Source organism: Crinia signifera, chromosome 2 (genome assembly GCF_055691185.1).
Source record: "Crinia signifera chromosome 2, ASM5569118v1, whole genome shotgun sequence".
Taxonomy (NCBI): Eukaryota; Metazoa; Chordata; class Amphibia; order Anura; family Myobatrachidae; genus Crinia; species Crinia signifera.
Genome location: NC_139218.1, coordinates 171389393 through 171417115, shown reverse-complemented (window position 1 = coordinate 171417115; position 27723 = coordinate 171389393). Strand labels below are relative to the sequence as shown.

Below are 27723 nucleotides of genomic sequence, written 5' to 3'. Positions count from 1 at the left end.
AGCCCTATTTTTCAAATCAGACATGTGTCAATTTATGTGGGAATAACTTTCTAATGCTTTTACGTATCCAACTGATTTTGAGATTGTTTTTTCGTGACACATTGTATTTCATGTTAGTGGTAAATTTTGGTTCATACAGTCTGTGTTTATTTGTAAAAAAATACCAAAATTTTGCAAAAATGTGAAAAAATTTGCCATTTTCAAAAGATAAAGGTTTCTGCTTGTAAGATAGATAGTCATACCATACAAAATAGTTAATAACTAGAATTTACCATATGTCTACTTTATGTTGGCATCATTTTTTAAACTTCCTTTTACATTTTTAGGACGGTAGGAGGCTTATAAACATAGAAGCAATTTTTCAAATTTTCAAGAAAATTTCAAAATGTCAAAATTTTAGGGACCTGGATGTGGCTTTGAGGGGCCTGTATGTTAGACACCCCCATAAATCACCTCATTTAAAAAGCTGCACCCCTCAAAGTATTCAAAACAGCATTTTAGAAGTTTGGTAACCCTCTAGGTTTTGCACAGGAATTAAAGCAACATGGAGGTGACATTTTAAAATTTCATTTTGTTGGCAGAATTTCAAGTTTAATCAGTTATATTCTGTAACATAACATATGTTAACCAGGAGACAAAATATAAAATATAATCCTCTGATTCTGCAGATATTAGAAATACCCCATATATGGTTGTAAAACGCTATTTGGGCAGACAGCAGGCTTCAGAAGGGAAGGTGCGCCATTTGGCGTTTTTGGCGCAGATTTTGCTGGAATGGTTTTCATGCGCCATGTTGCATTTGCAGAACCCCTGTTGTATCAGAGCAGTCAAAAACCCCAACAAGTGATACCATTTTGTAAACTACACCCCTCAAGGAACTCATCTATGGGTATAGTGAGTACTTTGACCCCACTGGTGTTTTGTCAAATTGTTAGGCATCGATACGTGAAAATGAAAAATGTAATTTTTTCCATTAATTTGTAGATTCACTCCATAATTTTATACTTCCACAAAGGGCAATAGTAGAAAAAGCACCCCAAAATTTGTTACACAATTTCTCCTGAGTATGGCAATACCCCATATATGGTTGTAAAACGCTATTTGGGCAGACAGCAGGCTTCAGAAGGGAAGGTGCGCCATTTGGCGTTTTTGGCGCAGATTTTGCTGGAATGGTTTTCATGCGCCATGTTGCATTTGCAGAACCCCTGTTGTATCAGAGCAGTCAAAAACCCCAACAAGTGATACCATTTTGTAAACTACACCCCTCAAGGAACTCATCTATGGGTATAGTGAGTACTTTGACCCCACTGGTGTTTTGTCAAATTGTTAGGCATCGATACGTGAAAATGAAAAATGTCATTTTTTCCATTAATTTGTAGATTCACCCCATAATTTTATACTTCCACAAAGGGCAATAGTAGAAAAAGCACCCCAAAATTTGTTACACAATTTCTCCTGAGTATGGCAATACCCCATATATGGTTGTAAAACGCTATTTGGGCAGACAGCAGGCTTCAGAAGGGAAGGTGCGCCATTTGGCGTTTTTGGCGCAGATTTTGTGGAATGGTTTTCATGCGCCATGTTGCATTTGCAGAACCCCTGTTGTATCAGAGCAGTCAAAAACCCCAACAAGTGATACCATTTTGTAAACTACACCCCTCAAGGAACTCATCTATGGGTATAGTGAGTACTTTGACCCCACTGGTGTTTTGTCAAATTGTTACGCATTGATACGTGAAAATGAAAAATGTCATTTTTTCCATTAATTTGTAGATTCACCCCATAATTTTATTCTTTCTATTTATTCATCTAAATAAATTTTAAAACATTAAAATTCAAGGGAAGTGTGATATATCTTAAAACAATCTTTGATACACAAGCCGGGTTGTGTGGGGCAGGTTTCACATTGGTAAGTTGTGTCCTTTCTTATCCCCTTTTTGTAGCATACTCTACATCGTTTCTGGGACCTTCCTTTCTTTCCAGTGTGGGGGACTTCACTCGGAAAATGTTGCCCTGGTACAATTCGCGAGGCCTCGCTTCCAGAAGTACTAGGGCCCCCCTGTTCCTGGTTGCCAAAAATAAGGGCCTTTATTACTGCCTCTTGGTACTCCAGGAATGTCCCCCTTTGGCCTGCAAATCGATGTAGTACAAATGCGTTGTACAGTGCCATTTGTACTATGTGTATAGCTAATTTTTTATACCAGAACCTTGTTTTTCTCATGGCACTGTAAGGCTTCAGCACTTGATCTGACAGGTCGACCCCCCCCATGTACCTATTATAATCCACAATGCAGTTGGGTTTTGGGATTTCGGTACTTGTGCCCCGCACTGGGACAGGGGTGCTGCTATGGCCATGCACGGTTGTCAAGATAAGGACATCTCTCTTGTCCCTATACTTGACACACAGTACATTGTCGCTGCATAATGCCCTGCTCTCGCCCCTTCTAAGTGTTTGCCCAAGCAGCGACCTAGGGAGGCTTCTATTATTTTTACGTGCAGTGCCGCATGCCACAGTACTTCTGGAAGCGAGGCTTTTGAATAGTGGGACGCTGGTATAGAAATTATCCAGGTACAGGTGGTATCCCTGGTCCAGCAGTGGGTGCACCAAATCCCACACTATCTTCCCACTAATTCCGAGTAAGGGGGGGCATTGTGGGGGGGTCTATTTTTGTGTCTCTACCTTCATATATCCTAAATTTGTGTGTGTACCCTGATGTACTCTCACAAAGCTTGTACATCTTCACGCCATACCTTGCCCTCTTACTTGGCAGGTACTGGCGGAATTGGAGCCTCCCTTTGAAATGTACCAGGGACTCATCTATTGAAATGTGCTTCTCGGGGATGTATGCCTGGGCAAACTTGGTACTAAAATGGTCTATTAGGGGTCTAAGTTTATATAACCGGTCATAATTGGGGTCATCCCGGGGTGGGCACTGTGCATTATCCCTATAATGGAGAAACCTAAGGATCGCTTCGAAGCGGGTCCTTGACATAGCCACACGGAACATTGGTGTATTGTATAAGATGTCTGTGTTCCAGTAGGACCTAATCGTGGGCTTCTTCACTAGCCCCATGCACAGTACAAGGCCCTAAAATATAACCATTTCATTTTTATGTACAGGGGTCCACTTGCGGGGCTGGGCATAATTAGAGGTGGGGTTTTGCTCAATAAATTGTTGGGCATAAACATTAGTCTGGGTGACCATTAGATTAACTAAATCATCAGTAAAAAAAAAATTAAAAAAGTCCAGCTCTCTGAACCCTGCTGAATTGAATTGTATTCCTGGATTCCCTGTGAACTCAGGGACCTGGGGTACGTAGTTTTCAGTGGTTGTCCATGTGGGGTCAGAGGACTCGACTACTGCAGTGGGAGTCCTGCGTTGCCTCCTTGGGGGTTCATCAGAGTCACTAGATGATGAAGAGGATGACAAACGGAAATTTGTCTCATCCTCGCTAGCAGACTCAGTTTCAGAGGCCAGAAACTCGTATGCCTCCTCGGCAGTATATGTTCGGTGGGCCATAGTTTTATTGGTGTATGTATTTATGAGGTGCTTCAACATGTGTGGGGTTTTGTAGCACTGACAATTTTCCAGAAAAATGAAGCCACGTAAAGAAAAATTATGGTGTGCGAACGCACTGAAAAATTATGGTGTGTGAATGCACTGAAAAATTATAGTGTGCAAATGCACTGAAAAATTATGGTGTGCAAATGCACTGAAAAATTATGGTGTGCAAATGCACTGAAAAATTATAGTGTGCAAATGCACTGAAAAAGTACGGATTATTACCTGTTAGTACGATTTCCTCTACTCCTCCATGGCAGCCAACCTCTGGGTTCTCTCCCTATAGGTAGTTATCTGGAAAGGAACAAAAAAGACACCTCCCCTATATAAGGACTGCCCCTTCCTAGGCTCAGTGTCTTTTAGTTATACAGCTTAAACAAAAACATATACATATAAACTTTAACTCTTTTTTTTTTTTTAAATTGCTCTTGGGAGGGAATAATGCTGCCATGGAGGAGTAGAGGAAATCGTACTAACAGGTAATAATCCGTACTTTCCTCTACCTCCCCATGGCAGCCAACCTCTGGGTAATACCCTAGCAGTTACGTCACTGGGCGGGTTTCAACTTAATATTACTGTACATTACAATATGTCCATATAATAAACAAATAAATAGGACCACCAAATGAAAAAATGATACGAGGTTCTCTTCACCTCCTCTTCCTTATTATTAACTTTCTTCTCCTTTTTGATTTTCTTATAGCGCCACTGCGCTGAGGATCTTTCTCCCAAACTTTGCATCACTTGATGACCCATGTTTGGTGAAAGTGTGTGCTGAGGCCCAACACGCCGCTTTGCACAGTTCTTCCATTGAGGCCGCGCCCCTTTCTGCCCATGATGCCGCTACTGCCCTTGTGGAGTGCGCCTTGATGCCTTCGGGCGGATCTATCTCCTTGATCCTATATGCTTCTGCTATGCATGACTTGATCCACCTAGCTATAGTTGTCTTGGTGGCTCCCAAGCCCTTGTTTTTCCCTTCTAATATTACAAAAAGTCTCTTAGTCTTCCTCCATGATTCCACCCTCTTCAGGTAGATCAGTATAGCCCGCTTGACATCCAATTTATGCAGTCTAGCCTCCTTTCCATTCGTCGGCTTGTCGCAAAAAGTGGGTAGTACTATCTCCTGATTCACGTGGAATCGCGACACTACCTTTGGCAAGAAGCTAGGGTTAGTCCTTAAGACCACTTTGTCGTTGAACACATTCAGAAAACGGCTCCTCAGCCCAAAGAGCCTGCAACTCTGACACCCGCCTTGCGGATGTTATTGCCACCAAAAATGCCACTTTCAGTGACAACATTCTGGTGGATACTTCCTCCAGCGGCTCGAATGGTTCTTCTGTTAGTACATTCAACACCATGTTCAGATCCCATGGCGCCATGGGTCTGTGAAATGAGGATCTTATTCTCTTCGATGCTTGTAGAAACCTCTGGACATACTTGTTATCTGCCAGTCTAATGTCCATCATAGCTCCTAAAGCCGCCACTTGCACCTTTAAAGAGCTCACTGAAAGTTTCTTTTCTAACCCTCTCTGCAGGAAGTCCAGTACCGAAGAGACCAGCTTATGGTCCTTACCTTCCCTTCTGCATAATTCTGTATATGCCTTCCATATCCGGTAATACGTCTTAGACGTAGAATGTTTTCTCGCCTTTAACAGGGTATCCACCACCTTTCTGGAAAACCCCCTTGCTACCAAGTTTCTTGTCTCAGCAGCCACGCCGTCAGATTCCAGTGGGCGGGCTGCCTCTGCACATGAGGCCCCTGTCGTATCAGGTTCTCTATGTCCGGTAATTCCCACGGAGCATCCACCGCCATCCTGACCACCTTGGCAAACCAGGCTCGCCTCGGCCAGTAGGGCAGGACTGCAATGACTGTCATCCGTTCCTGTTGTATTTTGTTCAACAGTCTCGGTATCACTGGGAATGGGGGAAAGACATATGCCAGGCCTGTTCCCCAACTGGCGGTTAGGGCGTCCGCCTGCCATGCCCCTTGTTCCCAGTGTCTTGATATAAATTTTCTTGCCTTTGCATTGTGCTTGGTGGCCATTAGGTCCACCTGCGGGACTCCCCAGTGGCTTGTCAGCATGTCGAATATTTGAGGGGACAACTCCCACTCCCCTGGTCTTATTGACCACCTGCTTAGGGCATCCGCTCTCTGGTTCTCCTTCCCTGCGATAAACACTGCAGACAGGCTTTGGACATGTCTTTCTGCCCACTGGAGTATGCTTGCCATCTCTTTCATCAGTTCTCGACTCCTTGTACCGCCTTGGCGGTTCACGTACGCCACTACAGCTCTGTTGTCCGTCCGGATTACAACTTCCTTTTGCCACAGTTGTACCTGAAAAGCCCGGCATGCCATCAGCACTGCCCTCATCTCTCTTACATTTGAGTGTGTCCTTGACTCGGTTTGTCTCCATTGGCCTTGTGCTGTTCTCTTGCCGCACACAGCTCCCCATCCCGACTGACTGGCGTCGGTGGTGACTAATATCTGCTCCCCTTTTGCGAATGATCTTCCTTGTCGCAGTCGGTTTCTGTCCAACCACCACCTTAGGTCTTCTTTCGCTTGTTTTGACAAGGAGATCCTTTGCACGGGATTCTTCCCGTCTCCGTCCCATTGGGATAGAAAGCACCCTTGTAGGTTTCTTGTATGAAACCGGGCCCATTTGATAGTGTCTTGCGCTGCCGACATGAGGCCTAAAACCTTTAGGCAGTCTCCTGCACATGCTAGCCTTTTTTTCAGAAGCTTGATTACCTCTGACCTTAATTTCTCCTGCCTTTCCGGTGTCAATCTGACCCTCATGGCTTCTGTATCTATCACAACACCAAGGTACTTTGCGGCTCTTGTTGGTTCCAAGTGGCTTTTCTCCTTGTTTATGAGCCACCCGTGATGCTTTAGGTACTCCATCACCTTTACTGTATGATCTCTTGCCATTCCTTCTGTCTTCGCCATAATTAGTAGGTCGTCCAAATATGGCCATATTGTCACACCCTCCTTTCTTAGGTTTGCTATGAGCACTACCAGAACCTTTGTGAAGGTTCTCGGGGATGTGGATAGGCCGAACGGCAGAGCCGTAAATTGGTAGGTAATTCCTTTGATTTTGAATCTTAGGTATTTTTGATGTTGTTGGCATATGGGAATATGTAAGTAAGCGTCTTTTAAGTCTATCGTTGTTAGAAAAGACCCCTGTTTGATGTCTGGGAGGATAGACCTTATCGACTCCATTTTGAAATTTTGTGTCTTGACGTATGTATTGAGTCTTCTCAGATCCAGGATGGTCCTGAAGCCACCTGTTGCCTTTTTTACCACGAAGAATCTGGAGTGCCAACCTTGGCCTTCTTGATCCTTGGGTACTATGACTACAACCCCCTGGGAGATCATAGTCTGCAAGCTGCTCATTAGCGCCTCCTTTTCCTTCGGGCATTTTGGCACTGGGGACACCTCCATCCAGTTTCCGGGTGTCATAATGAATTCTATTTTGTACCCGGTGGAGACCACTTCTTGGACCCACCGGTCCTCTGTGGATCGGAGCCAGGCCTGCTTGTACTCTAATAGCCTGCCCCCGACCCTGTCCCTGGCGTCATTGTGATGACTGCCTGAAAGAGAACCTTCCTTCTTTGTTCCTTTGACCTGGAAAGGAACTCCGATTTCCAAACCACGGCCGCCTGTAGTTCCTCCCTGGCCTGTAGGTTCTCGCCTCTCTAAATTCTGATTGCTGAAACCTCTGAGACTTATTGAAGGGCTTCTTTGCACCCCTGTCCTGCGGTAGCCGCACTGATTTTCCTCCCGACACCTTTGTGATGATGTCTTCGAGTTTTTTTCCGAATAAATACTCTCCCTGAAACGGAAGGGATACTAACTTATTTTTTGATTGGGCGTCTGCCGCCCATGGCTTCAGCCACAGGGCCCTTCTCACTACTGCTGCATTGGCGTTGACTCTTGCTGCCAACCTGACTGCATCTAGTGAGGCATCGCACACAAATTCTATGGCCACCTGCATATTCTGAACAATCTTCAGCAGGTCTGCCCTTTTTATGCCGTCGATCATATCTGACTCTAGGTCCTGACACCACGACCTGAGCACTCTGGACGTGATTGCAATCGCTGAGGACGCCTTGATCGCTGCCCCTGATGTCACGTGTTGCTTACGCAACCCCATCTCCATTTTACGCTCCATGGAGTCCTTGAATATATTGGCGTCTTCCAATGGGAGCGTCGTTTTCCTGGATATGCGCGCGATAGCAGCGTCTACCTTCGGCGGTTCTTCCCACATCTTTACTTCCTGTGGCTCAAAAGGGTACATTTTATTAACCCTTAGTGGCACCGCCACTTTTTTATCCGGGTGTGCCCACTCGTCTTCCACTACTTCTTTAAGTGTCAAAGACAGCGGAAATGTTTTGGGCTTTTTCTTTTTGTCTCTGAAGAGCAAATCTTGCAGTTTGCCTTCTTCTTGCGCCACGTCAATATTAAGAGACTTGTTTACAAGCGTAAGCAGATTATCCAGCAGGTCTGGATTAAATTCCAGTTCTGCCTTCTCCTGCATCACTTCTCCTTCCTCAGCTTCCTCCTCTGCAGCAGGAGCAGGACCTTCTTCTGAGTCCTCTGAATTAGCAGAATCAATCTCCCTGGGCCTTTTAACCGACATCTTTGCCAGGTCCTCCTTTGTCACAAAGGTGTCAGCCAATGCCGTCCTAAGCTTTGCCACCAACTCTGTCATTTGTGAAGGCGCCAGCAACTGAGATCCCCTGCAGTTGTCACAAACAGATCCTGTGCATTTGTCAGGAAGCGTCTTGTCGCTCGTGCACTTAGCCAGATGCATTTTTTTATGCTTGGCCTTTCCTTCTGCCTTTTCCTTGCTTGCCTCGGACCTGCCGAAGTATACACACTATGAGTGCCTGACTATCTGCATTGAACACCATCAAATAAATAACCACAAAGAAAAATAAATAAATAAATAAATACATAACTAACTGCCTTTCCTGCTTACCCAGATTTCGCAGGCTGCTTTCTTTCATCCTCCATAGCTCTAAGTGTCTGACAGTATCTGCACAAGGATACACACTATGAGCCCATGCATGAAGGTACACCCAAAAAGCAGCCCTGGCTAACAGCCCAGGGCCTTACCTTGCACTCTATAATCGCCTCCTGCAGCTGCCTTCTGGAGAAGCAGTGGCATAGAATTCTCTCCCCGGGTTCCACAGACCTTCTGCCGGCGTTTTTAGACAACAATGGCGCCTTCCATGCGCTTCTGTCTCATTTTTATGACGCTCGCGTCATCCCCGTGACGCGGCGTCCATCACGTGGGCTCAGGGAACACTGCCCTGTCACAGGTATGCGCCCGCGCGACGCGTCACTCACTCCGGAAGGCCGCGCCTCCTGACGCGCCTTCCTGTGACACGCGCGGCGTCTGCCCAGAGCGCGCAGCGTCTGCAGCTTGATCCCGGCGCCCTGATGACGCGCGCGGCACCTGATGCGACCATACTAACGGCGTCCATGCCGCCCAGCCGTCCACGACTGTCCTGCGCTCCGTTGCGCTCGCCTGAACCCGGGGTAAGCACCTTAACTGCACTAGGCAGCAGGATTGACTTGCATTCGCCCGTCCACACTGGGTGGTGGGAGAAGCCCCATTTTCAACATAGCCTAGACCCCAACTGCACTAGACAGCGGAGAAGGCAGCAGCCAACCTCTGGGTAAGCACACACTACCTGGAAAGGAAAAAAAAGACACTGAGCCTAGGAAGGGGCAGTCCTTATATAGGGGAGGTGTCTTTTTTGTTCCTTTCCAGATAACTACCTATAGGGAGAGAACCCAGAGGTTGGCTGCCATGGGGAGGTAGAGGAAATTATGGTGTGCAAATGCACTGAAAAATTATGGTGTACGAATACACAGAAAAATGATGGTGTACGAGTAACGCACAAAAAAAAATTATGGGGTACAAATGCACAGAAAAATTATGGGGTACAAATGCACAGAAAAATTATGGTGTACGGATAAGGTACAGAAATATAGTATGCGGATCACGCACAGAAATATAGTGTATGGATCACCTACAGAAAAATTATAGTGTACGGATAAAGTACAGAAAAATTATAGTGTACGGATAACGTACAGAAAAATTATACGGATCACAACACACAAAATTAGGTGGTGACCACAGGGAGGGTGATCACAGCACAGATGACCACAGGGAGGGTGATCACAGCACAGATGACCACAGGGAGGGTGATCACAGCACAGATGACCACAAGGAGGATGATCACAGCACAGATGACCACAGGGAGGGTGATCCCAGCACAGATGATCACAGGGAGGGTGATCACAGCACAGATGACCACAGGGAGGGTGATCACAGCACAGATGACCACAGGGAGGGTGATCACAGCACAGATGACCACAGGGAGGGTGATCACAGCACAGATGACCACAAGGAGGATGATCACAGCACAGATGACCACAGGGAGGGTGATCCCAGCACAGATGACCACAGGGAGGGTGATCACAGCACAGATGACCACAGGGAGGGTGATCCCAGCACAGATGACCACAGGGAGGGTGATCACAGCACAGATGACCACAGGGAGGGTGATCACAGCACAGATGACCACAGGGAGGGTGATCACAGCACAGATGACCACAAGGAGGATGATCACAGCACAGATGACCACAGGGAGGGTGATCCCAGCACAGATGACCACAGGAAGGGTGATCAAATGTGTATAGGCAGGGGTAATGTGGTGATCGGCGCAATTTTAGTTTTTTTAACACTAAAAACAGATCTGACACAGCTCTCTCTGCTTCTCCTTCCAAGGCTCTAACACGAGTGAGACGGTTAGAGCCCAGGAAGAGAAGCAAAACTTCCTGTTTCAATTGAAAGGCTGTGATTGGTTAGTCAGGACTGACTGACCAATCACAGCGATCGGCGGGGCGGGACCACTCTGATTGGTCCGCCGGGGCATTGCAGTGTTCGGCTGCTGTCGATGACAGCAGCCATCTTTACTATGTCACCTTGTCACTTGACAAGGCGACATGACACGGCGGGGACGTACCGGTACGGAAAGTTGCGTGAACTACCTCGCTGCAGTGACGTACCGGTACGTCTCAGGGCGGGAAGGGGTTAAAAACATCCACGGGTATGAATAAGTAACATAATCTGTCTTTAAAATATCAGAACATACTATACAACTTGGGATTAGCTACTATAAACATAGGTTGAACTAGATGGACGCAAGTCTTATTCAGCCTCACCTACTACAGTAGGAGCAAGTTTCATCTTTGCTCCTTTGGCCATGGCTAGCCATGGCTAGCCATGGCTATTCTATTGTTCTCAGCTGCAATACGTATTGTATTGCAGTTGAGAACAATAGATTAGCCATGGCTAGCCATGGCTAGCCCTGCCCAAAGGAGCAAAGATGAAACTTGCTCCTACTGTATGTAACTATGTAACCAATCTCACTATTGTCATTTATGCTATGCAATTCTACCTGTGATCGTCTGTGATACCATTCTTCAAACTTACCAGTTGTTTATCTGTTATAGTCAATAAAGACTTTTTGCTTTTATCTCAAGTGGTCACGTCTGCTACTGTCTGAGGGTTCTTGGCATGCACCATACCCTCATCAAGGCTCCCAGGTTCCAGTATCAGTCAGCCCCTATGCCTGAGGTTATTTCCAGCCAACATCTAACCACCGCTTATCGGTACATATATTGAAGGACTTCTATCGCTCTGCGATTGAAAGCATCTTAACTAGCTGCGCTACGGTATGGCATGGGAGCTGTATAGTAGCAGAACGCAGAATGGTTCAGTGGGTAGACCTCACTGAGACTGTCGGATGAATGGCGATACGTCACTTCCGGCTATTTGACAATGTCTGTAATGCAGACCTTTATATAAGACAGACACAAGAGGTCTTGGTCCTTAGATAAACGTAGAAAAAGCCCGTGGAAACATAAGAGAAGAATGCCCTCAGATTAGAGACGAGAGATCCAGAAAACCACATGCCGGGAATGACGCGTCGCCATGGTAACCATATGATACACTAACTGATGATTGGTTAAAAAATGGCGTAACGTCACTATCGGTTTAGAGATAACTATTTGCAAAGCCTGAATATGGATTATCAATGATCGGTATGTCTTGAGCTGTATAAAGATCTTATGAACCTGGATAAATTAGTGCCCACATTAAACTGTTCACTAGGGGGTACGATTATGTGAATACAAATAGAAACATAAATGCAAGTGACATTGCTGACCCGGAAATGATTAAACTGATAAAGTAAAATAGATTAGAAACTGCGGGATGTAACCTTTATCTAATTGTTTTATATAGTTGTTATTCTACTGTATCAATGGTTTATTATATAGTAACATCTCCGAGCAGGTATCAATATGTTTTGGTATAAACTAAGTGTATGCATTAATGATTTACGCAAATTATCTATTCAGGAAGTAGGATATATAAATGAGGATTTCCTCAAACAGAATACACCTTGATAAAGCTGTGAGTCAACACAGCGAAACGCGTTGGTATTCCTGGCACCTACACTGGAGAGAGAGAGAAAAACAAGTCCTAACTGGGAAATCGTTGACCACCTGCTCATTCTTCTGATCCTGTCCCATAAACATCCATTGAGGCTTTGAACCGTTCGGAATCCTGGACATTGGATTGCTATCCTTAAAAAGGTACCCCGGGCTGGCTAAACTACATCTTTGCCAACGTGACATCCATCAGGAGATCCACAAATATCACAAATCTGTTCTACAAATGGACTTCCTCTGGACAATCTCTGGACACAAGCTGTTTTGATCAGTGCATGTCAAATCAACACACCAGTGGTGACTATTACAACATCTTCTCTCCTAATAGGTCCATTCATGTTTTATATATTGTTCATTTGTTTACACATGTAATTTTTGAATGTGTCATTAAATTTTATATTTTATTTAAATTGATGCATACACTTTGTTAGTTTCTTTGAGTGCTGCTTCTTTTGTTGTTTCTTGTTTCCATTTGTTTGGGGAATAGACCATCCCCTAAAGCGGCTGCTCCTTAAGGTGACAACACATATATAGGCGCTCTAAAAGATTAACCTCTGGTTGATCAGTACGTAGTATGGTTCAGTGGATAGTTAAGACATTGCTTACGTCAGGCACAGGGTATTCTGTGAATCTGACTCATCCGGCTCAGATATTGTTCACACTCATGCCGTATGGTAGACGTTTTAGATGCCTTTAGGCTAAAACAGGCAGATTAAAAAATAGCTTTTTTCCGTAGTGGTATTGAATTCTTGTATCAGGTTTTATTAATGTATACTGGGGGGAGATTGGTTTTATATATTGCTGAATACTATGTTGTATCTGACTGATGCTAAACTATATTTTGTTACTATGTTATGCATGATAAAAACAATAAAGTGTATCATATTATATTGTAAAAATAAAAATAGTGGTATTTGTGGAGGTGTGCGGTCTAGCCATACTTGTTTAATTGGGTTACGTCCTGCTGCACTAAGGGCCAGTAACAGTTTCATACTGTGTAAAGTCATACGTTGATTGGAAGGAAATATACCCAAGAGCACATAAGTGTTTATGTGCATGTACAGCCTCTGTGTGCGAGCGGGCCAAGTGAATTGATTATTTTGACGGCCACTCGCACACAGCAATACCCAGGGACTGAGCATACTAGGAACAGGTGGGAGAATTATCTTTTTATACAGTGTCTATTTATGTGATGTTTTTATTCCAATGTTATTAAGATCAATTCCATTGATGTGCGCTTATTACATGTTATTATTATTTATTAAATATGGTTTATGATATCCAATTGATCCAACTTTAAGTTTTAGCGCTCCACCAACCCCCCCACCCCCCCGCCTTTTTTTTTGCCCACACTGTAGAGCCTGGCACAAAGCCAAAGTCTACTGTGCTGCCAGAGAGGGGGATGCACAGGGGTTGTATACAGGCACTGTCCACTCTTAAACCACCCCCGAGTCTGAGGGTGCTCATTTTCTACTCTGTCATCTGACCTTGTGTTGGTTTCCTTCAGATATTTAGTAAAGACTATGGAATAATTTTGATTTTAGCACACAGTATAAGATGCCCATAAGCTTAGGCTATAACATTAACCAATTTCTTCATTTGGATGCTTAATAACTTAAAATCATAATTATTTCTTGTTTTGAACACTATCTATTCGTTTGATTAAAAAAAAAATATTTTGGTACTTATGTAGTATCTGGGCTGCCGATTTTTTGATTGTATGCCTTAAGTTAAGGCATACAATCAGATGCGATGCGATGCGATATCGCATCGCATCGCATCGCATCGCATGCGACCATCGGATGCGATGACCCGATTTTTCCATAGGAATCAATGTTAAAATGGACTGAGTCCATTTTAACATGGAATTCAATGGGAAAAAGGGGTCCTTTTCATACCCCTACTATCCAAGTGGGCATGGAGTTGGATATAAACCTGTGGCGAGCGTAGCGAGCCACCGAGCCCGAAGCGTGGCGAGCGAAGCGAGCCCCGCGAGGGGCCGGTATTCTGTGTCCCCTCGCGGGGCTCGCTACGCTCGCCACGCTTCGGGCTCGGTGGCTCGCTACGCTCGCCACAGGTTTATATCCAACTCCATGCCCACTTGGATAGTAGGGGTATGAAAAGGACCCCTTTTTCCCATTGAATTCCATGTTAAAATGGACTCAGTCCATTTTAACATTGATTCCAATGGAAAAATCGGGTCATCGCATCGCATCGCATCGCATCGCATCGATGGTCGCATGCGATGCGATGTGCCCGATTCGACCCGATTTAGAAATCGGCAGCCCAGATACTACATAAGTACCAATATTTTATCTGCTATAATCTGTTATTCTGTATGCTATTTGTCTCTTTACAACTGTTCAGTATACAAAGGTTTAACAGTAGTTACTGTATATATAGTCACTTTCTCATCTAGTTAATATCATTCTTAATTCCATACATTCTCACCTTGAAAAGTTGAACACCAATGCAGGAAAACATGAACTGCAAAAGTGTTGTTACCAGGACAATGTTTCCAATGGTTTTAATGGCCACAAAAACACACTGGACTACATGCTAATAAAATGTAAAGAGAAAAAAAAAGAGAAACAAAATGTTAATACAGTTGAGGCAAATGCAGCAGTAAAGTTGTGTGAGTGGCATGCTATACTTACCTTCAGACCTTTTGCACGATTTATAGCTCGGAGAGGACGTAAAACTCTGAGTACTCTTAGAATCTTCACCACAGATATAGCACTAGACCTTGGAATTTTTTTTACAAAAAGTATGGTGTAAGAGTTAAAAATTACTATAAACTTTACATTTTGAGGTTTATTTAGTAACAAGTAAACTTGGGCAAACAATTAGCTTTTATCCTATGCTTCAATAGGTTATAATGTGATTGGCTGCTGTTACATATAGCATCTAAAATATAATGTATATGAGCACATTTAACTTATTTAGGCAGCATGCAAAGATCAGACAACTTTATTAGGGATGAGTAAATTCAGAAATGAACAGATCTTTTCGCATAGATGCAGCGATAAAATCATTAAGTGCAGGTAAACACAAAATAAGTGACACCTTATCTGTTAATTGTTATGAAGAATATGCAGTATATAACAAGGTATTACCAAATTGTTGAGAAAAGCAAAAACACTCTATAATTAAACAAACTGAAACCATGTATTGCTCACTGAATGCCAAAAGAGATGAGAGAGACTCCAACCACCAACAGGTCAAGGATGTTAAAATAGTTTCTGCAGAAGGAACCTTTGTGCAAGAAAGCACCATATGTGGTCATCTGAGATGAAGAATACAACAATATTAGATAATGTACACAGGCTTACCAAAATAAGAGAAAGGAGGGGGAAAAAAAGAAAGTAAAAGAAACACATAAAGTATGAGTAGTAGAGTGATAAATATTTTTTTACCTTAAGGACAATCTCCGTGGTAAAAATAACCGTGAAAACAATATCAAAGTAATAGAGAATCTGAAATGCAAATAGGAGAGTTTTAACAAAATCACATAAGGCTAAATTTACTAAGCAGCGGGTATTGCACAATTTAGAACCTACCTGAAACTGCTATAAATTGACAGCAGTTTTCATGTGAAATTGGTAGCATTTGCTAGAGAGCGGTTTAAATGTCTAAACATATTTCGTAACCGATCCTTGTTGCTTTACAAATGATTACCAGTATCAGTTATTATTATTATTATTATATTTTTCTTAATTTATAAAAAGCTAAAAACATTTGGAACCACCTTACAAGTACAAAAAATAAAAAATATCTGAATGGCAAAGCATACTGTAAAGGGCATACATATTTTGTGATTTCAGCCCCATTTCAAAGAGATCTGACTAGATTGCTTAGAAATATAGCAATGATCACTCAATGTGTATGCCCTGCAGCAATGGCGATACACAGCCCTGCGAGTCGCTATCACCCACAGGGAAAGCCAGTGCTTACACTTGCTTTCCTTCTAGATTGTGGGGCTTTGCCTACAAAAATAAATAGGCAAAGCCTCGCTCAGCACACAGCATCAGTGGGTGTTAAGCGGGTTTCCCGCGATGTGTGCTGAGCGATCATGTTGGCACTCAGCAAAAGAGCAGGATCGTCCCAAGTGTACAGGGCTTAAGTAGACTACAGAAAACCGTAGTGTAATTACAAAACACTCTTATACCATAATAACAGGGGTTAAAAAGACCACAATGACATCCATGACAGTTAAGCCCCAAAAACACTAAACCAGTGGCCAATGCAGGATTTTCAGAAGGGGATTTCCAGAGGGGCGGAGCAAAGCACGGAGATGGACACCCAGTATATGCCGGGTCAGTTAAAGTATTATAGATAGACCAAATGTATATAAATAATAATAATAATAAAAAATATATATATATATATCTTGAAAAAGGTCCCAGAGGTGGACCGAAACGTCGATGCCCACCAATATTGCCATGCTGCCTGAATAAACCATTTGATTTTGCCTGAAGACTGGTGAGTGACTCCAATCTATTTCTCTCTCTCTATATATATATATATATATATATATATATATATATATATATATATATATATATATATATATATATATATATATATATACACATACAGGGGCATCAACAGCAGTGTAGACCCCTGGGCATAGCAATGTATTGGGGCCCCTACCGATCCTCCAGCGGTAGGGGTGGGGGCTTTGATGTCCCGCAGGTGGTAGGGGGTATTGTATCAACTGCTCAGCATGTAGGGCCTGGATCAGTAATTTCCACTAATTACCCCTTTACTGCACAGATGGTGGGAGATGGGGTGGGAGAAGGGGGAATTGGGCTTAATGAAGGGGCCCTGATACATAACTGATACATACAGGGTGGTAGAGGATGTTTAATATGCAGAGGAGGGGTGTATGGGCTTATTATTCATAATTTTCTGGTGGGAGGACAGCTTGCTTGACTGCAGATATCTCCAGTTCCCGGAAATAAATTTATTAGATTTTAATTGAATTAAAAACTAGAGAATCCAACCTACCAAATGGTATTGGGGACTAGGGGATCAGAGTTCATGAGGCAGAGCAATCTGCCAATGAGTATATAAAACTACATACCAGGTGTATGGAGATGGAGCAGTAACCAGCTGCTGGAAGGCTGATATCTCTGGTTCTGGGAACAGTAGAGACAAGCTTCTAGTGTCCATCAAAGAGGTAGAGTTCCAGCTTTTGAAATGTACCCTCAGAAAAACTCTAAGTGAGACAGAACCTGAAATATCTGACTGGGAAGCGCAATTAACAGGCTTGGATGGGGACCACTGCTTTGAAGTCAGATATCTCCGGTTCCCAAGGGCCGATTTTTAAAATTCTTGTACCTGTGGAAAGAGGGGACCCTCAGCTTTCAGCCTAGAACCCTTAGACTCCTGGGGGGGTTTCTGGGTACTCAGAAACCCCCCCCCCCTGTGTGCGCTACTGCTAAACAATACACTTCACTACCGTTATCGTTAAGTATATCAGTTGTAATTCCTGATATAGTGCATACACACTGAACAATATCATTAACAATATCATTCATTGATCTCACTGGGCATGCAGCACAGGAACTGGGTGTCATTAACGATGCGCAGACGCACGTATCGGTAACAATATTGAGCATACACACTGAATAATATTACAAAAGATACCACTCAGAAGGGCCAAATAATTTATAATATAGCTTAGTGTTTGTGGGGCTTTAGAACAAAAGTGAATAGATGTTATTTCTAACAAAGGGTAGCTCAGGCTGGGTTTGCCTGGGAGTTTCAGCTTTAGGTTAATATTTTCATAAGGGTGTTTTTCAATAATTTGATACTTTTGCTGCTACATATTGTATACCCAAACACTTTTTTTAATGAAACCTTCAGCTCCGCCATGCTGTGCATGCGCAGTGGTGGAGTGGTGCTCTGCAATTCGCTGAATCTCCTGTTCATGCACTCATACAAAATATGCCACACCACAAAACAATTTCAGTTCTGTACTCCTTTCTCCTCTCCTTCTCTGGGGCAGATGGTTTGAGTGCGTTACACACTAAGTGGGTAATTGATTTAGGCACACTTGATAACAAAGACTGGGACTGCATTATTAGCTTACCACTGCATTTGCCACGTTCCAACAAATTCAATTGTACTGTACATTCTACATAGAGTTCAACTTCCGATCAATTTTCTGTCTCTTCAATTTCCACAATACAGTACAGTGTGTGTTGGTTCTTCTGCTATTTGTTATCTCACCGATCCAGCAGGAAGTTTTAGTTCAAACAACAAGTTCTCGATCTAAATCTCGATCTAAACTCAGATTCAGAATTTGACTCGGATTGACTTCTTTGGAGGTCATGTGTTGCTTCTCTGATTTAAAGGTTCCATCTACCACTGAAAGGTCAAGTTGTTCTCATAGGAAGAAAAAATATTGTAGTAGATCTGGATTACCCTTCTAGGAAGTTCCTATTGTTCTGTGATTCCTTTAGATGTGCTCCCTATTGAATATTGCTTTTCTAGATTTCTGAAGCTCCAGTGCAGGTGTCCGGAGTCCACCCATAAAGAGGGGGTACTGTCACGGATCTTTTTATTACAGCTTACCTGACTTGAGATCTTCAGTCTCTGCTAAATTCAAACTGCATCCATGCTGCCACTTAGTCAGTGTATTTCTCACTGTTTAAACACCTGATTGAATCCAGCCTGCAGTAGAGATCTCCTGTAACCTGTAACCCTTTGGTACCCTGTTCCTTGTCATTAGACGCCTCTTACTGGACAATTCCTGTTGTTGTAGCCATTGCTTTGACACCTGGTTCCTGTTGCCTCTCCAAGCCTTACATGTTGCAAGTATCCAGACCTCTTGGACCTCAGCCACTGTCTAACTTTTACATCACTATCCGGATTCCAGTCACTACCTGTAAAACAGACGTATCCTGTTCAGAATGCCATTAGTTATCTGTTGCAGTATGCTTCCCAGTGGCTATTCAGTATCTAGCCACCACTTGGTATTCAGCTAGCCAGTGAGCAAACCATTCACTTTCCTGTATCCAGCTGATTCCAGTCTCCATTGCTTTGATGGTTCCAGATGCTAGCTGGTACCCAGTAACTTCCTGGTACTAGTCCATATACGGCCTCCTGGCCACTACCCGAGTTCCGGCAGAACCAGACGTCATATCCAGGCACCCGCTACCCCTCACTTCTGCTTACCATGTTTCCTGGTTCCTGTATTACCTGCCAGCTGGCTTAAATCCTGCATCCAGCTATTGAGTTGCAGATGGCTACTTTTTCCACTGATCTACTACTACCTTTTCAAGTGTACTTTAACCTTGTACCCTGCCAAGGAGGCAGTTATTAATTTCAGTTATTTGCCAAGTAGGCAATTCCACTTTATGTTATTTGGTCTACAGACTATTATTAGCTTTCTGACTCTCTAGTGGGCATATAAGTCCCAGTTGAGCTTCACCCAGGAGGCATTCCTTGTTTTGTTTCTCATTGTATATACTGTATATATGTAACGACCTTTTAATTGCAGGTATGTGGCTACCACGTAAACAATACTGATATTATGCTTATTTCCTTTTAGGGCTCTCAAATGAACAGAGGTACAGCGCGTTTATATAAAATAGGGTAAGTTTACTTTCTTAAAGTGATGAATATAACATTACAATGTAAAACATTTGAATTCAATAAATAACTTTTTCATAACATACGGCTTCAATAATTGACTTTAACATGACACATCAATAACTTCATAGAACAAGCAGAACATAACTTTACACAGTATGACGATTCAGTAAGTAACTTTGCATGACATATATAACCTCAATAAACAACTATACTCTCTATATTTCCTATACATACATTAATGCATGCATTTACACAAAAAGTTACCATGCGCTGGCCAGCATAAAAAATCACTGCATATAAACACATTTGTTGGCGCGCGTTGGGGCCCTTGGTATGCTGAAGGTGTGAATGGGTTAATAAGCAACCTGTCTAAATATGAGTCTCTCCGCTGGCCTTCACTAGGTGTTCCTAGCACTGTAGAAGTCTATGTCTCTGTCCCTTTGATGTGTGATATTAATCACACAAAGTATCTGTATAACTGAGTTTAAATGCAATAGTCTGGCTTTCCCTTTAGAAGGTTGAAACTTTCTATCCTTTTCTTATAATTGCTTGGCTGTAAGCCCAGAAGCAACTATTGCAAGAGCTTTAAATCAATGCTTTCTCTCCTATCTTGTGTAACATAGGGTTTAGGTGTTCACGCTAAAGTGGCTGCCTTTAGGCGCAATTAATTTAATTGTCTAGGATTCCTTGTGGTGTAAAGTGCGTTATAAAAAGGGGGTTATTCAGGCTCACCCAATCTGTCCGCTCTCTCCCTGTCTGACAAACTGTCTCTGTCTCTTTCCTCTTCTCTTCCTGCACTTTGCTTTAATCTGGCTCCTGACTCTGTCCCTGTACTTTCTTCTTTACTGTGGCTGCTTTTCAGTATTCACCTTGCTATAGGCTTTGAGATGATTGCCTATCACACCACTCCCCGTCTCCCTCTGGAGGCTACCTATTATACAAGTAGCACCAGGGTGTAGGAGGGTGTGACAGGGACAGTCTTTCTTATGTATTCTGCACAGGTGTGTGACACTGTTTGAGGGGTAATGTTATCCCCTACTTGCGCTGTTTGTTACTGGGGGGGTTCTGGCTGCTTCCCCCCGCCTCCTCCCGTCTCCCTCAGGCTGCACTGCTCGTTAGGCAGGCGGAGCCCGGGTGTAGAGGGGCGTGAATGGGGGGGTCCCTTTCCATCAGGGTCTCTGCTGGCTTGTGGGCGGTAGTTGAGAGGCGGCTTGGCTTCAGGGCGAGCTAGAGGCGGCTAGGCGGAGCTTCCTCCCCGACTGGGCACCGTGGCTGGAAGATCAGGTTGGGCAGCACTTACGCATCCTCCTCCGGCGGCAGATAGGCAGCTCCCTCACTCTCTCCTCCGCTGCCCACGCCTCCTCCCGTCTCCCGCAGGGCAGCGCTGCTAGTGTAGCAGGCGGCACCTGGGTGTAGAGGGGCGTGAGCGGGGCTGGTCTTCTGACAGCGTTCTCCGGCTCCAGCCCTCAGCGTCACCGGCTCTGTGGATGGGAGGCATCTTCCGGCTTTATACAGCGGCGTCTGAGAGCAGCTGATCGGTGGGCGGCGAGCAGCTTCTCCCTCCGACCGGACGGCGCCTTCTGTGACAGTTCTGTTCCTTCTGCTGGGCGGCTGTCAGCGCGGCTGGGCTCTTACTTCATTGGTGAGTACAGCTGGTGGCCTCTCTGCCACCCTCCCATCTCCCGCTGGGTATCGCCGATTGCTGAAGCGATCCCAGGGTGTGGAGGGGTGCTACTTCTTCTCTGCTGCGGCTTTGTTTCTTCCGCTGGGCGGCTGTTGTAGTTGGGGCGAGTACCCTGCCGTCCGTGTAGCACTCCTCTTACTCTCCTAAGTGGCCCGTTTCTTTCAAGGGCTCTTCCCCTGGCTCATGACTTCTCCTGCTGCGGCAATGTCTTACAGCTCAGTTTACAGTCCTGAGCCGCAAGCAGGGAAGTGAGCTCAAGGAAGAGGGATCAGCTGTCTGCCTGCTAGCTGTACTGACAGCTCTTTTATATTCCCTGCTGGGGGGTCAGCTGATGCGGCACGGGGACAGTTGTTCTCCCGCTCAGTCCACGAGAACAGCTGTTTTCCCGCACAAATAATGTCCTCGAGGCCACTCTGGAGGCTTGCCTGAGTGACAGCTAACTGTGGGTTCACTCAGAGGGCAGCACAAGTGCTAGTGCTGCTTAACCCATGTCCACATGTATATATATTACTTCACTGTCACCAATGTCTGTTTTTCGCTTAATAAATCATTAACAATACACATATATGGCAAAGTTATCTATCAGCCACAGTTGTTTAGCATATATGAGTCCAGGCCACACTCTTTAAAACAATTTACAAGCATTATGTACATTTCAGTTGCTTGGGCGGTGTTGCCATATTTATATAAGAGTCCATTACACAATACCAATTTTGAGGCAAACAGCTCATAACTTTAATATATACATTTCTAACATATGCAAACATGTATATGTTACATATATACTGGCATTCCTGGATCATACTACCAAACATACTCCAGCTGCCAGCTTCTGTAACAGTCTACCTCAACCATGTGCCTGTAAGTGCCTATACAAGTTTATCTTTCACTACTACACCACCGCAGTACATCTCTATAGGACTATATATTATCAAACACTTCCCACCACAGTCATGACTGGGTCCACAAAACCCACAGACATGACAGTCCTCCCCCTCTATACCCCTCCTTCAAGCCAGCTTTGTAACCATTTCCAAGGAGAGCAGAGAAACAATGAAAGAGGAAGAGAACAAGAACACGCACAAGACTAAAGAATATATAATTTGAAAAATAAAAAAAAACAGATAACATATCATGTATAACCAAGGCAGGAAGAAACAGTACCAGGTGGGCATCCAGTGTCCCTCGTGGATTCAGAGAAAAGGATTTACCATTAAGTACCAAAATCCCATTTTCTCTTTCATCCAGTAGGGGACACTGGATTGATACTTACAATGGGTATGTCCCAGAGTTTCCAACCAGGGCAGGACAGTACTGAGAACCTTGCAGAGCTACACAGCCAAATTGCAGCACAGAAGCTGCAAAGGTGTCATATCTGCAAAAATACAAAAAGGTATGGTGGATTTACCATGTAGCCGCTCTACACAGTTGGACCATGGAGATCCCACAGGCAGCTGCCTATGAGGGTCCAACTGAGCAAGTGGAGTTAGCTTTCACCACCATAGGAACTTTGGATGCGGCCAGATAAAATTGTTGTACGATGAATCCAACGTGGCAGCATCTGCTTAAGCAACATCATACTGAACAAACAGTGAATCTGCTTTCTGCCTAGAAGCAGTTCTGTTCACATAAAAAATTAACACTGGTAACAGTAACATTTAGAGACTTTCAAGGAGGAGAAGACAGGAAGCACAAAAAGCAAAGTTGGAATGACTTTTGGAAAAAAAAAGACCTCCTAGTACACATCCTCCATATTAAACATACCATCCTGATAGATCAGGATGGTATGTTTAATATGGAGGATGGCAAAACAGAGCTCTAAGTCCGAAACTTCCCTAGCAGAAGGCAAAGCTAGAAGCTGGACAACCATCCAAGATAAAAAGTGATGATTTTAAGAAAGAAATAACCAACTCCAAATCCCATGGAGCAGTGGGAGAAGCGAAAGGTGGTTGCTACCGAATTACCCCCTGAAAGATGGTTTGCAAGTCTATCAACTAAGCAAAACTCCTAGAAAACAAAATAGAAAGGGCGGTAACTTGGACCTTAATGAGACAAGACGCAAACCAGCAGTCAAACTTACCTGCAGGAAAAGAAGGAGCTGAAATGTCTTGAATGTCAGAGGGGAAAAACCTCTTCCTACACACCAGGAAAGATACAAATATGATAATGACTGGATGTAACCTCCTTACAGGCAGTGGGCATTGTAGGAATGATGACCAATGAAAGACCTCTCTTCCTAAGGCGAGCCCATTCAACAACAATGCCAATGCTTTAAGTCTGGAAAAGACTAAAGGTCCCTGATGTAACCGATCAGAAGAAGGGGCCATGGTTCGTACACCAGCAGACAGAGGAGTCTGGAGTACCAAGCCCTTTGGGGCCAGTCAGGAGCTATAAAGAAAACCCTGAGGGGTCCCTCTTGATTCACTGAAGAAGATGAGGCAACAGAGGAAACAGACAAACTGAGACTACACGTGCATAGACTGCCAATGAGTCAGGATCCGTAGGGTAAAATAGATACAAGGGAAGCATGTGCTTGTTCTTCGAGGCCATGTGGTAAACAACTGAAAGACATAAGGGTGCAGAGACAATTCCTCTGGATCCACATCCTGCCAACTTAGGTAGTCGGCCTCCAAATTACCTGGAATTAACATGGCTGACAGAGCTCCGCCCACTACAGGATCCTGGAAACCTCTTTTATGGCCATGCGACTCATGCTTCGTGTCTCCCCAATGCTACAGCAGGTCCGTTGTCCAACTGGACTTGAATCGCACCGCCTTGCAGAAGATGATGAGCCTGTTGGAGAGCCAAAAGGATTTCTCTAAACTTCAAGATCTTTATTGGTAACTGCACCTCTTGTGGAGCCCAACAATGTTGGAAGTGCTCCCTGCATGACACCGCGCCCCAGGCTCGCATTTTTGTCCAATTCCACACTCTGAGTCTCCATCCTGCAGAAAGTGGCTCGAGTCCAACCACCAAAAAGAAAAACAGCCCTATCTCTGATGAAGAAAAAGATGTGAGCCTGACCACCGTGACAGGTGGTTGAACTGGAACATCCTGGAATAAAAATGGATAAAAACAGCTGTAAGGAAGTGTCTCGGTACTGCTTTCCTAGCACGGCACCCACGATCTAGATTGTATGTGTGGGGCTGATATCTCAAGCATCTTATGTGTTTGTGCGGTATAAGATGCATGAGATGATGCAATTGACGCGATCGACGAGATTAGCATCTCATGCATCTTATGTGATTGTGCGGCATAAGATGCATGAGATGATGCAATCGACGCGATCGACGAGATTTTTACATTGGAATCAATGGCATAACAGCGATTTTGTCTTTTACAGGACAAAGTGAGTGCTTTTTAAAAAATGATCTGTTTGGAGTTGATTCACAGACTGGTTTTAGTGCATCTCTGCATCAGACGGCTGGGCCAGATGGTGGTGGCCTTCGAGACACTGGTACTGCTTTCCTAGCACGGCGCCCGTCTCATTGATTGTATGCCTTGTTTAAGGTACAGTACTTAAGGCATACAATCAACGCAATGGACCCGATTTTTTAATCTCATGGATCTTATGCATACATAAGATCCATGAGATCCATGAGATGCATGAGATAAAATAAATCGTGAGCCCCCAATAACCATTGTTAACGCCACCAGCACTATCAACGCCAACCCGAAGCGTGGCGAGCGCAGCGAGCTCGCGAGGGGCGGCGGTACGCGTCCTCCGACCTTTTCATACCCCCACTATCCACGTCGGCGTGGAGTTGATTTTATATAGTGTGGCGAGCGCAGCCACACTATATAAAATCAACTCCACGCCGACGTGGATAGTGGGGGTATGAAAAGGTCGGAGGACGCGTACCGCCGCCCCTCGCGAGCTCGCTGCGCTCGCCACGCTTCGGGTTGGCGTTGATAGTGCTGGTGGCGTTAACAATGGTTATTGGGGGCTCACGATTTATTTTATCTCATGCATCTCATGGATCTCATGCATCTTATGTATGCATAAGATCCATGAGATTAAAAAATCGGGTCCATTGCGTTGATTGTATGCCTTAAGTACTGTACCTTAAACAAGGCATACAATCAATGAGACGGGCGCCGTGCTAGGAAAGCAGTACCAGTGTCTCGAAGGCCACCACCATCTGGCCCAGCCATCTGATGCAGAGATGCACCAAAACCAGTCTGTGAATCAACTCCAAACAGATCATTTTCTAAAAAGCACTCACTTTGTCCTGTAAAAGACAAAATCGCTGTTATGCCATATCCAACACCATACTGAGAAAGAGGTGTATTTGCATTGGTTGTATGTGGAAGTTCGAATAGTTGAAAATCCAACCATGTCAAAAGAGAATGGACTGTGTTATCACTAAGTGGTTATTCTGGTTCACTCCTTCTGGCAAATTCCTTTTTAGATGGACAAAACCATGTGCACTGCAGGGAATTAGATTTGGGTGAGTTATTTTGTTTCTGTGCAGGGAAATAATGACTGATTTATTTTTACACTACAATATAGATCTCACTTTGAAGCAAAGCCCCACCCAAATCTCTCTGCACAAGTAACATTTACCCCACCTGCAGTGCACATGGTTTTGTCCATTTGAGAAGTCCTGAAGGAGTTGATCCACTGAAGGAGCCTTTATCTTGTCCAGATAAGGAATTATTGCTATTCAGATGGAGCAATGTCATCATTACCACCCTGACCTTCGTAAACATCCTTGGTGCCTTAGGTAGGCCGAAGGGCAAGGCTTTGAACTGTAAATTGTCGTTGCTCCAATGCGAAACTCATATAATGGTGGTGGATACAGCTGGTGAGGAAAGTAGATGGGAATGTGTAAATATGTGTCCTTAACATTGAGGGGGAAATTGTATTCGTATTCTTGATACGAATGACTACGACTGCATACGGCTGTTTCAGCCGTATGCAAAGTCGTGTTCCGGAGGGGAATTTACAAAGAAGTCAAATACGACTGCTTTGTAACCCTCCGATGTTGTATTATTTCATATTAACGGCCGTAAATACGGCCGCTAATACGAATTCCTGCAGGCAGTCTGCATGGATCAGTCAGATCCGTGCAGGCTGCAGTGTGTAAAAAAAAAAAAAAAAAAGCGAAAAATATTTAAATAAATAAAAAAACGGCGTGGGGTACCCCCCACAGCTGTAACCAGCACCAGGCTGAAAGAGCCGGGACTGGTAATAAAAAAAAATCAGGAAACCTGACAAGTAGGGGTTCCCTGATTTTTAAAAACCAGCCCAGGCTCCAGGTCCGGGGCTGGTTCCCAAAGTACGGGTGACAAAATGACTAGGGGTCCCCCGTATTTTAAGAACCAGCCCCAGGCCAAACCAGCCAGCAGGGTAATGTCACAGCCTGGGGGGCACTTATTAGATAAGGTACCGTGGCCCAAACATTTATCCCTACTGACCAGTCAGCCTGGCCAGGGGCCCTAGGGGAATGGGGACCCCCCAATAAAGGGGTCCCCCCCCCTCCAGGACTTACCTGACCAGGCTGAAGCCTGGTGCTGTCCCCGGTGACCCTGTGCGGTGGTCACAGGGCTGATTGAGTGTAAAAAATAGAAGAAACTATTGTTTAATACTGTGGAACTATGAGTCCCAGCAAGCCTCCCCTGCAAGCTGGGACTTGGAGAACCACAAGTCCCAGAATGCGGGGCATTAAAGGGCCCGCTGGCACTTGTAGTTACACAGTAATAAAAATAGTCAAATAAACACACTGACACACAATAAAAATAAAACTTTAATATATCCAAAGCCCATACATAATGATACTTACCTATCTTGAGCCTGTAGGTAGGTCCCTGGGTCTTGGTCCGGTGTCCTAGTCCGAGTCCATGTTGATGCCGGATCCATGTCAACGTCCGGGTCCATGTCGGCTGCTCCATTATAGGAGAGGGAAGAGGGTGGTTTGGATCTGTGCTCTGTGCTGTGCTCTTTTGTTTGGTGCTGCAGTGCTCACTCAATTAGGGTCTGCACGCAGGGGCTGCTGACTGGTCCAGTGTACTGGGGCTGCAGGGGCTGTGTTCAGTGTGACAGGGCCTGTGTCCAGTGTGACAGGGGCTGTGTCCAGCGTACAGGGGCTGTGTCCAGTGTACAGGGGCTGTGTTCAGTGTGACAGGGCCTGTGTCCAGTGTGACAGGGGCTGTGTCCAGCGTACAGGGGCTGTGTCCAGTGTACAGGGGCTGTGTACAGGGTGCATTGGCCAGTGTGACAGGGGCTGTGTCGATTGTCCAAGGGCTGTGTCCAGGGGCAGTGTCCAGTGTGATGGCTGTGTTCAGTGTACAGGAGCTGTGTCCAGAGGCTGTGTCCATTGTCCAGGGGCTGTGTC

The 27723-nt window shown here is 44.6% G+C and overlaps 1 protein-coding gene across 1 annotated transcript in view; it reads right to left on the bottom strand.

The window, feature by feature from the left end:
- CACNA1S (calcium voltage-gated channel subunit alpha1 S) overlaps nt 1-27723 on the bottom strand; it is a 761524-nt gene that overhangs the window by 281465 nt on the left and 452336 nt on the right. The window contains exons 20-23 of the mRNA XM_083173194.1: nt 15513-15572; nt 15276-15382; nt 14754-14841; nt 14548-14655 (exon numbers count right to left, since the gene is read on the bottom strand). Coding sequence (XP_083029320.1) covers nt 14548-14655; nt 14754-14841; nt 15276-15382; nt 15513-15572 — 363 coding nt within the window. The remainder of the gene's footprint in view (nt 1-14547; nt 14656-14753; nt 14842-15275; nt 15383-15512; nt 15573-27723) is intronic.